Below are 12080 nucleotides of genomic sequence, written 5' to 3' on the forward strand. Positions count from 1 at the left end.
TCCGGTACAATTCCAAATAAAACAAATAAAAAAAAAAAAAAAAAAATTAACCGAAATTATGATATTGATCTATATAGATAATGTAAAATTTATTCAGAACGCCGATGCAGTATAGTAAGTCTATTGAAAATGTTATTTAACCACTTATGAAGCTCTCAGAAAACAGCTGTAACGTTAGATTTTAATTCAAATTTAACTTTCGTAATATTTCAAACTGCGGTATTTTGCAAGCCGTGGGCCAGTGTTTAGTAAAGTGGATGGAATTATGTACAATATCAGGAAAAATGCATTACCCATGGTGAATTGTGGCAGCCAGAAAATCTGTCTGCCCTTAACTAAATATGCACACAATCACAATGAATATATAAAGTCTTCTGACGCCTGGAGAATACCGAAATTTATTATTTATTTAAATGTATATCATATATATGAAGTGCAGTATGCAGTATTCTTTCAAGAGATTTTATAACTACAAATAATTATGTCCTTTCCCGAATATGACAGACTTTGGCATTAGTTTTATTTATTTATTATTATTGTTATTTATTTATTATTATTATTGTTATTTATTTATTATTATCATTGTTATTTATTTATTTATTTTTGTTGCTGTTGTTAAGCTGTGCTAGATTGCTACTGGTTAAAGTGGAAAACTAGCATTATTTAATTTATCTTAAATTTTTTGAGTTAAAATCAGCAGCTTTATCTTTTATAGTTTTAACAGAATATCGTTAAAGTGCTATGCTACATCGTCCTCAAAAATGCAAGCTAAGAAAGTGCCCGCTGACGCAAACAGCAGGCTATCATGGTACTAATATTGAACTCCATAGACATTTCGTGACCATGTCAAGGCCAAACAACTTAGATCACCTGTGCCATACAAAAAAATGTACGCATATTACAACAGACCATCGTAGTATGTGGATAACGACTAAATTGCGTTATTAAAATGAACTGAATTTTTTTTCTGATAGTTTGTCGCATATCTGTACTCTGCTGATTATTTCATGATAAGCACTTGTAGTTGGAAAATATTTTATTATGAAATTAATCGAGTGCCTTGATAATATAAAAAATTAACCTTGACTCTGCCCTTCGTCGGCTGTGCTTAAAGAGAAGCTCTTTAAAAAATCATGGCATGGTATGATAGACCAACTCTAATATCAAAATGTACTGTATCTGAATTTTCCCCCTTCATCTTTGGGGTTGTATATTTCTCGATTACAACGGCACACGCGGGAAGGCAATTTACTGAATTGTCTAGAAAAAACAGTTTGCACTGTTCTCAAGGAAAGGGCGTGTGAAGCAAAAGCAAAGAGAATAGGCCTTAAAATATACTTCGGAAGGGATACTTGTTATAATTTATTCATCTTATAATAAAAATAAGTTTATTTATCCCATTAAGTTAGAACAAAAGGGAAACAACAGCAAAAAGAAGAAAAAGAGAAAGATGTCTAAGGCTTTTTTTTAAAGAATGTTCAGATGGTTGTTTCCCATGAAAAAATAACCATGGGTGAGCGAGGTGTGGCGAATCAAGGCTATAAGTATGTAAACCCCGTATAATTTTTTCACTATGGGGTGAGAAAATTATACATATATGTGTAATCTATGTCCTTCCACTACCAAATCATGCCGTAGTGGGAAGGATCGCCGTCCTCCCAACACCGGGTGGAAAAAACCTGAGTTCGAGTCCCATCGATGACGTGAGGAATTTTTATGGGCAGTTTTTCGCAACGTGGCTGAGTTAGTCGGTCTCAGGCGAGGGTAGCATGGTTTCCCCCCCTGGAAACTCAGGTTTTTCGTCCACGAAACAAAAAATCGACTTCAGAACACACGCAATTTGCAGACAAATATACAAGGAGCAATATGGCCTTAGTCGCTAATGTTCTTAAAACCCTACAACAAACCATCTAATTATCCAATGTGAGGCCAACTTGGTTGCTAAATCAAATTCATCCCAATGCCACTACCATTATCTGTGGTGATTTTAACCTATCCCCTACCTATCAATTTCTAAAACATCGACTCTCCCAGGACAATGACGCGAGAAATTATGGGTTTTTCAATGTGGCTAAATTAGTCGGTTTCAGGCGAGGGTAGCATGGTTTTTTTCCAGCAAACTGACTACAGAACACGCGCAATTTATAGATGTAATATATATACGGCACAACGAGTCCTAAGTTGCTGATGCGCCTAAAACCCTACAGTTTCTTCAGTTCTGACCATTGGCCATTTGTCTCCAGAAACATTAAAAAATTTCCTATTTCAAACAAAAAAAAAAAAAAAAAAAAAACCCAAAAAAGTCATCAGTCCAGCATTTCTCGAAATATCGACGTTCACCTATGCTGCCTTCTGCCTCCCTTTGGATATCTCCTACTCTTGCAACCGAGACCTTGCCATCATGTTTCTAACACGATGACTAAACTTTATGGAAAATACTGCTGCCTCAAGAACGACGAGCGGCGAATTCCAAACCTTAATAGACCATTTTGTGATGATTGAGAGGAAAACGGAAGAGAAATTGTTGAAGCATAGAAAAAGAGAGGAAAAAAAAAAATAAAATAAAAGGCGTCTGCGATGGATGGGATTTATCCAATTACATTAAAGGAGGCAGCAAAGGAGATAAGAAAACGCGTAGCTATAATTATAAGAGAATATTTGTATTCAGAAAAGGTCCTGTGAACTGGAGATGTGAAAACGTATCCCCAATTCATAAGGGAGAATTAAAAGGTGACATGAGTAATTACAGATCTGTGAGCTTAAATTCTGTTCCAGGGAAAATAATGAAGCCTGTGATCAAAGAAGTAATGCAGGACAATCTACACAGAAAAGCAATTATACTGCAGTAGTCACAGCATGGATTTAAGAAGCTATCTTGCCAAACCAATCTGACTAGACAATCTGGCCAGTAAAAAAGGAACTGAACGCAAAAAAAATTCGGATATCATACACTTGGATTTCGGGAAAGCTTTTTATACTATTGTACATAAAAGATTGCTGTACAAATTGGAGCAGTGTGGCGTTAAGGGGCACATGTTCGGACTGGTTTGGAAGAGAGAGCGAGAATTATAGAAGCCAATTCAGAAGAACAGTGCACAAAAGGTATGCAGCAGAAACAGGATGGGTGATTAATTAACCTAACTACCTCATTTGAATGGAATATAGAAGCCTGAGGTTAAAAGTTATTTATTACATGCTTTTTTTTGTTTAAGTGCAACGAACGTTTTTGCCACTAATTTCATATTCACAATTGTATTTTATGTTATTTTTATAATCCTGACTGAATTTCCTTTGATTTCAGCCCTGTACGTTTGTAGAGACTTGCGTGACTCTCTCTCTCACACACACACATCATGGCATGTCATGAAACTCACATGCGCGTGAATTACTTGGAATACTATTAAATGCGGCCTCCACACCTACTTGTCTTTATTATTATTTGTATTCTGGAGTCTACATTTCTTCTATTTCATGTGATGATGGTACACACACACAAAAAAAAAAAAAAAAAAAAATTCCAGTTTTGTATATTTTTTGCATACACATGCACATAGTTGAAATAATAATTTTCAGATGTTTTTTTACAATCTTTTCTTGTGCTTGTACAATACGTCTGACACCAGAAGAGCGGATAAAATAATGTTGTCTGTGCATTTCGTGGAACTTTTAAGTAACAGTGCAGGCATTTTCAAATGATGCCGCTTTTCGTTAATTTGAAAATGCCTGGGCTCGATTCCGAACCTGCAGATAGGAAGAATTTCTAAAAGGCAAAAAACCTTGGGATTAACTACCAGCTGTTATGCGAAGGGGAACAGTTGCAGCCCACGATTCATTCTAAGAGGGGAGTTTTCATTCCCCAAAATGTACACTACTATGTGCCTTTGACGTGGCGTTAGAACTGGGGATCGAATAGCGACAACTTCCCCATCAATATTCCATATCTATTATTATTATTTTTGCTATTTTTCCTTGATGGAGCATTCCACATCGTAACAGGTACTGATACCAACTGCACAAGGTGGTTGTTATGTCTGGTATTACCTTTAGTCGAGGAACTTTTTATCCTACAGGTGTTCAGGATTGCTACTTTCTGGAGTTCCTTGTATGTGTTCTGTGGGAGACTTATTGCTGCTAGGCTGTTATGTACGGTCTTTGCCACCATACCGATGGTTGACACGATGACCGGGATGGTCGTTACTTGTTGCATATGCCACATCTCGTTGATATCCTGCCTTAGGTCCGTGTACTTCCTGATCTTTTCCTCGTGGGTTTGCTGGAGGTTTCCAGAGTTGGGCACCGCTATGTCAATCAGATAGGTAGCCTTTTCCTTCTTGTAGACAAGGGTTATGTGCGGTTATATGAAGGATTGTCTTGTCCGTTGTTATGGCGGGGTCACAGAACAGCTTGTGGGTTAGGGTTCATACTTTTAATGCGGTACACTTCTTTGATCAACTGGCATTTCCTTGCAAGCTTCTGATGTATTATCCTGGCTCACCTGGTCGTGTCTACGAGTGTACTCCATCTGGATGATCACCTTGCATCCTCCGGTGATCTCTTGGATCGTTTCTTAGGCCAGATGGCATCGTCGACATGTCATCCGACACTCCGGGCTCCCTCGCGATGTCTTGTCTTGGAGGGCGAGCACGAATCCTTCAGTCTCGGGGAAGAGTGTCCGCTCGTGATCCATGTATTGGAAGCCATTTTATCTGTGTGGTCTTGAGACAAACTTGTGGAGTGAATGAGTGGGTGAAATGGGAAAGGTTTTTTTGTTTGTTTTTTTTTTGGCTGATACTGTATAAGCTTGCTTTCTTGCATCATATAAAGGCCGCCGTAGCCTAGTGGTCAGGCGCGCGGGTGCATAAGTACACGTGCCTTGAGTGACCGGGGTTCAAGCCCGTGACTACTAAATACGGTGCTGTTTCTTGTATTCTGTCTATCTTGTGAACTCCTTTTCTCATTTGGTCGTCCCGGAGTATAAACAGAAAATTTATTTATTTATATTAACCCCTGGAATTGCTGCTATGAAGGGTCTATTGTATATACCACGTTTGTATACAATAAAGATTATATGTGTTCCTCCCCTTAGAGCCGAGTAAGTCTACGGCCATAACGTAAACAATGGCTGGGCTAGTGGTTTTATTGCACCCCTATTTCATTTGTTTAAAAAAATCTCATGTGCTATAATATAGAAAATGAAGATCTTTAGGTTTTTTAATTTTAAAATGGATTATAAATAAAAATAACTATGCTAGAGTAATAAAAATTTATTTTACTTTAAAAACATATTGGATTTTTGGGATATTGGGTTTGAGGTTACGAACTGTGCAGACGAAGAATTTTGAGTTCTTCGAAACGGATAAGTTATTTTAAAAATTTTGCCTTTTATTGGCTCAATTAACATATAAACTTGTGTTCAATAAATAGTTTAATAATCCTAGTCACCACGTTCGGTAGCTTATTTTTAAATTTAGCTAACGATTTTGTAAATTAAGACTTAATATTCATAGAGCTTCTGTAGTAGTAATTTTGTGCGAATATCTTATCATATAACTAATAGTGTAGTACATAGTATGGAATTGTGGGGTTTTAATTGTGGTAAGTTGTTGTTGTTATTTGGTTTTTTAGGAGCATTAGCAACTAAGGGGCGCATTATAGCCTTAGTCGCTGATGCGCCAATAAAACTAAACTAAGCAACTAAGGCCATATTGCTCCGGGGATAATCGGTGGTCATTCCCTGACCTTTCCGCATCCTCCGTATTTAGTGGTCACGGGCTCGAACCCCGGTCTAATCAAGAAGCATGTGCTACGCACTGCTGCTCCTGCCCACCTGGCTACGGAGGCGCCATTGTGGTAAGTAGACTGACGGTTGTAATCATATAGGTCGGCGTGTATTTTTTTTTTTTTTTCTAGCTAAGCAATTTAATTTCTGGTAAGGCTATAACTATTTTAAAACTCTACGAACGTAACGGTATAGCATAATACATAAAACGCAAACTTCATAGCGAATACGTATTACTGCATTTAGGTATCTATCATTTTGGGGTAGAATTGTCATGTTAAATTGAATTTAAAGCGGAAATCATGCCTCAGAATGGGCAGCAACGCAACGGGCTCAAAGCAGTGAGTGCTGTGGCTCGAAGGGGAATTGAAGGGACCGGTTTTCCAACGAATCACGACCTTACAAAATATGCTACTTAAATAAAATAAATAAATTTTCTGTTTATACTCCGGGACGACCAAACGGTCAGAGGAGTTCCCATGATAGATTGAATACAAGAAACAGCACCGTATTCAGTAGTCACGGGCTTGAACTCCGGTCACTCAAGGCACATGTACTTAGGCACCCGTGCGCCTGTGCGATGTTTTCAGACTCTGCTGGAACCAGACGTGATACAGCCAGGGAGATGCCTTTGTGTGTTCGGTGCAAAGAGGAAGAAATTAGGTAAGAACTCGGCGTTCCTATAGGCTTTTATGAGAACATGAACAGGGTGGGTGCTCTCGAAGGAATTAAAATGAGGAGCCCATCTAGCTCTCAGCTGCACAACTCAGAGCTTACACTTGTCCATCAGGCAAAACAGCGGCAATCTTCAAGGCAGAATGCACACGAGGTAGTTATTATCGGTGACTATTGTCAAGGAAACGGGCCTGGTCCTATTCCACCTTTCCTTTTTTTTAAAAAAAAAAAAAAGGAAAGGTGGAATAGGACCAGGATATGTCTTCCAGGGACAAAGGTAGATGACGTTGTATAGCAGATATAATCTTTTAAAGGCACGAAAGGTGATATATATTGTTGTACACGTTGGCACTAATGATATCAAGAGTAAGAGATCCGAAGATTTACTTAGCAAGCACAGGGCAATGTTGGGAAAAAGTCGCGAGTTAGTATTAAATTTTTAAAAAAGTATCTGCAATTCTGCCCAGGCACAATAGGAGGGAGTACATATTGAGAGACTTAATCAATTCGGCTGTGGAGAGACTGTGCAAGGGTCATCGGACAGAATTTTTCGCAGCGTGGTCTGTGCTTGTTCACAGGAAAGACTTTTTAGTGCGATGGAATACACTTAAATACAGGGGGAACAATAATATTCGCTGATGCTATCGAGGCAGTGTTAGGTGGGTCGGAAAACTGTAGCTTGGTGGGATACGCAGACTAAAAAATTTAGAGACGCAGGCAAAGGTGAAAGCGATTCTGCATGCTTCTACTGGAACATGTAGCAGCCTGGAAATCAAGGTGTTGGGGATTTCATGCCCTGCTGTGAGAGTCATCATGGAACAAGTAAATACATGGGCTGTGTTAGGGTAATTAAGAATAAGAACATGCGCATATATACTTGCAATTACACTAATGCTAGGAGTATAGTAAATAAATCAATGCTGGTGTGCCGCAAGGTGGCGTTTTATCGGGGTTACTTTTTACCGCCCTCCTTATTCCGTTTGTGTGTAACAGAGATGATGTCATTACCTACGCCGACGACATAAAGTTCCTAACGGAAATACCACCATCAGCCGACAGGGGAGTGATCACATCGGAAATCTGTAATAAGATCACAGCTTTCTCTAGCCATCTCAACCATTTCGGTCTCAAACTGAACCCCCAAAAATCCGTTATTATGGTTTTTTCTCTGAAGAAGTGTCCCACATCCATACAACCCTCACTGCAGGGTGCAGTTATTCCAAGTGTAAATAAACACAAAGATCTCGGTGTAACCTTCGACCCAAACCTTAGGTTCAACTGTCACATCGAATGTGTTCTACGCAAGATCAACCGAATGCGCTGGACTGCCCGTCAACATCTTCTTCATAACACAGACGCAAGAACCACAATCAGATATCTGGAAACCATTGTGTATCCTACCTTTCTGTATGCCTCTGAAATATGGGCATCCGCAGTACCTTCTCTCATGAAGCCCATCTTCGCCAGTGAATACTGGATATTGAAGTGGGCAACCCACAAACATCGACTCCCCCCCTCAGCAGAGAACCACCAGCATGGCCGACCAACTCCAAATCCCGCGGCTGCCTCAGGAGAACTGTGACCACAGTCAAACTGCTGGTTGGCAAAATCAACTCCCCTGACTTCTGGGATATATGCCAGTGGCATGTTCCACTTCCGTCCTTACGAGCCACCCCCTCTTCTTCAGCTACAACGGAACAGGCTGAAGATCAGTGACAGATTCCTACCTGGACAAGTACTTCCTACAGTACAAGCCCTGCTAATGATCGGACTTGACCTCCAGAAATTCGCTTCTGATCGCAATTACAGGCGCTCGCTGGCCGAACTTGTTCCCCTTTTGTTTGGCCCCTGATGTCGACTCATACTGATATCTCCATCTGCTATCTCCTATGAGGTGCATAACGGCACGTCGCAGGCAAATCGACGAACTGTCTTCACAAGAAAATGCAATACCGAACAATAATGTGGCACTGTGAAATTTTCTGACTTGTGTGAATATGCTTAAATATGTGCTTTGTACATATGAACGTGTACATACCTTGGTGTACTGTCTGCCTCACAACTATGTACATACTCATATCTATTGAATGGCTAATGCTACGTTTTTAATTGTTATGTAATATTTTATACTGCACAAATTTTTATACTGTACATATTTTTATATTTCTATATCATTGTCAAGCCCCTGGCCTCCTGGCTGTGGCGGGCACATTATTGTATTGTATCTTTACTGTACAATAAAGATTTTCTTCTTTCTTCTAAATATGATGACTTTGAAGTACTGATTAAGTCATCAAATGCAACATCGTAAGGATATCGGAGACGTGGTGTCAATCAGATATAAAGGATATAATGTTACATCCAGTCGACATGGGTGGTAAGTGCAGGGTTGAGTCAGTTTGGTGTAACATAAGCATTGGGAAAACGAAAATGAGAATAGGAGTATGTTATAGGCCTAATGACTCTGATGAATAAAACAAACAACTAATAAGATAATAAATATACATTATCAGCTGATATAGAAGCGTATGGTAGATATAAGCTAGTCTGTAATCAAGTCACAAAGGAGGTTAGGCAAGTGAAGGAAGATTACGAGACCAACTCCTGGGGTGTAATAAGAAATAATGGCCAGCAGCGGCACCATTCGCTGTGGACCTTTGAAAGGGTCGATGTTTCCTATACACCTCAGCTAAAGTGGTGTGGAGCTGACCACGTGAAAGAGCTGCAATGATTACTGTTTTATTGTCATCCTCCACGATTATTACGAACTGCTATTATCGCTTGAAACGTTGTAAGCGTAAAATAAAACATCACATTCAAGAACTGACTTTTCTATTTTACTTATTACTCTCAGCGAACCACTTGATGAATAATTTAGAATAATTGTGTTGTTTTACTTTGAAATTACGTATGTTAACGGTTACTGATATTAAACAAATATTTAAAACCAATATTTGTAATATGAGAAAGAGTTAACTATATACACCGTATCGTATAGTTAACCTTGTTTCATCAGACAAGCGATTTTTTTTTAAGTTCATGTAGCCGCCATGAGCAAAGCAATAAAGGTAAATGTTGTTTAGGAGTCATTGCACTTCTAGAGTCGTAGGCGTGCTCCAAGTCTTGACGGTTGATGGAAGATGACAGCCGTCGTTAAATATTAATAATGACGGCAGGTAACGCATGTATGCTGATGCCGTCTAGGAGGATCCACTTATACACATCCCAAAGGGATGAACCTAATTAGAAAAGGGAGCAATGCCGTCCAGATAATCTGCAACTGGAGTTTAAATTCTATTTTTCTGGGAGCTCAATACAATTTGGTATCGAGCTGCTGGGCAAAATTTAAAACTGCCAGCGACCGTCATCAGAAACTGTCTGAACTGTCCGAAAATTGAAGATGTGGAAGAGCATGCCGAAATGAAGAAATTGTTACGTGAAAACAATAAAGAAATAAAAGAAAGTAAATCCTCTAATAGACTAGATTTCATATAGTCCTAGCAGACTTAAAATATCAAATAAATTTGAGCTGATCTTAGAATATCAATGTTAATTTGCTTATCATTTTTTCGTCCGGAAGATGCGGAATAAGTTCGCTTCTTTGCATTATTATGCTGTTTAATGTAATACTAAAACTTAGATCTGTTTTCAGTAAAAAACCGGGATGTATTTGTCGAATTAAAAACTGAACGTTTTATTATTTTTTATTTATTATCTTTAAATTAATATACTGAAGGGTTGGTTGGTTTTATGGGGGTTTTAGGCGCATCAGCAGCTTAAGCCAGATTATGCCGTGTATAACATGCCTGTAAATTGCGTATGTTGTGGTCAATTTGCTCTTTGTTGGAGAAAAAACCAGAGTCTCAGGGACAAAAAAACATGCTGCTCTCGCCTGACCGACTAACTCAGCCACATTGTGAAAAGTACACATAAAAATTCTCACGACATTGATGGAATTTGAACTTAGTTCTTTTCCACCCAGTGTGGGAGGAGAGGATTCTACCAACCGCTACCTATAAGCAGTTGAGGAAGACAGCGATTCTACTAACTGCAATCTTCCACATAATATACTAATGAAAGAACACCGCTTTGTGAATTATAAATAATTTATTGTACTGCAGTTGATGATTGATTGTGTTTTTTTTTGTTTTTTTTTGCATACTGTCCAAATAACATTAAATCAAAATAATCATCTAAGAAATTAAAAATAATAATAAATAAAAGTAAGGGGAGAATACAGTGCCCTTCATTCGAAGTGCTTAGGCCTTCAGCAACGGATTTTATGGATTTTTCAGACTGGGAAAGAAATGCACAGGAAGTATTAACCACCATTGAGCAACCTGATTACAGCTATAAAAGGTAGAGGAAGACTGTCATTGGTCTGAGACGGTTGTTTGGTTTGTGGGAACAGTGTACTCAAACAGTAACAATTTCCTGCAGCTGGACAGACTGCGATACCATCGCGGCCTCGAGAGAAAGATGCCTTTGATGATTGTCTCTAGCTTGTCTGTTTTGAATACGCATTTTATTTTATTATTATTCACCTATTTTCTTCTTTTTTTTTCTTTTTCTTTTTGGCCAATACAGCAAAATCCTTAGACTTTCTTGCACCATATGACTAATACGAGTAAATAAATATATACGAGTATAATTAAATAAATAAATAAAAGTGAATATTTATAGTTTTTTAATTATTATTATTATTTTTTTTCTCAGCCTGGACTATGATGAACGATATAAGGCTACCATTCTAAACGGCATTTCTGGTTGTTTAGTTCCGCATTAAAAATGGAAACGATCTTGCCACCGATATTACACCAGGAACTTCCATCTGCATCGCCAAGCAGCCTAATGGCAGCCTGTCAGCAAGGCTCAGAGATCGAAGTAAAGAAAATCCTTGAAAATCAGGTGTGTGTATTACAGTCACATCAATTAAATAATGTAATTAAATTTGTTGTTTAAACAAAACGAAATTAGATAAATTAAAGAAAAATTGATTGTTAAGCCTAAAATAAATTACAGAGAAAATAAAATGGTTATAGAATGATTAAATGGCATGTTAAAATAAAATTCAGCCTTAAAGTGGGTTTGGCATTTTCCAGCTACACTACGATTTTATATTAGTGTTGTCTAAAGTTCGGGCATAGTCGTAAAAAATATAAGTAGGTGTATTAACAGAACGATTAAATTTACTAAATTCACATATATTTCTGCTTAAATGTTAGATTTCGTATTCTAGTTCTTCATTAATCCCTTAGACACTTCCAGTCAAAACATTATGATCACCTACGTAATTTGATATTGATATTTTATTTCTTAAAGCGGTCCCAGCCAACCAATGGCAACCCCGCTGTCAGTTACACAAAATTTAGCAGTACTCTTATATACTCCCTCTCCTGTTTGCCCAAGTACAGGGAGGGAAAAAAACCTGCCATGACCAAAAAAGATTGATATGAACAAATTGAAAAATAATCAAATTACATAAAAAATAAAATATACATAAAATTAAATTTCAGACAAAGTCCAAACTTCATTGGAAAGATCTGCATCTGTTCACAGTCTGTTGGAAAGCCAGCAGCTCTCTTCTCGGCAGCTCCTGGCTGCCGAGAAGAGAAATACCAGCGCC

The 12080-nt window shown here is 38.2% G+C and overlaps 1 protein-coding gene across 1 annotated transcript in view; it reads left to right on the forward strand.

The window, feature by feature from the left end:
- The window catches only part of LOC150084721 (uncharacterized), a 239809-nt gene that overhangs the window by 25930 nt on the left and 201799 nt on the right, over positions 1-12080 (forward strand). The window contains exon 2 of the mRNA XM_090376333.1: positions 11171-11362. Coding sequence (XP_090232459.1) covers positions 11243-11362 — 120 coding nt within the window. The 5' untranslated portion in view covers positions 11171-11242. The remainder of the gene's footprint in view (positions 1-11170; positions 11363-12080) is intronic.

The sequence above is a fragment of the Mastigoproctus giganteus genome, chromosome 6, assembly GCF_048544385.1.
Source record: "Mastigoproctus giganteus isolate SK-2022 chromosome 6, ASM4854438v1, whole genome shotgun sequence".
Classification (NCBI taxonomy): domain Eukaryota; kingdom Metazoa; phylum Arthropoda; class Arachnida; order Uropygi; family Thelyphonidae; genus Mastigoproctus; species Mastigoproctus giganteus.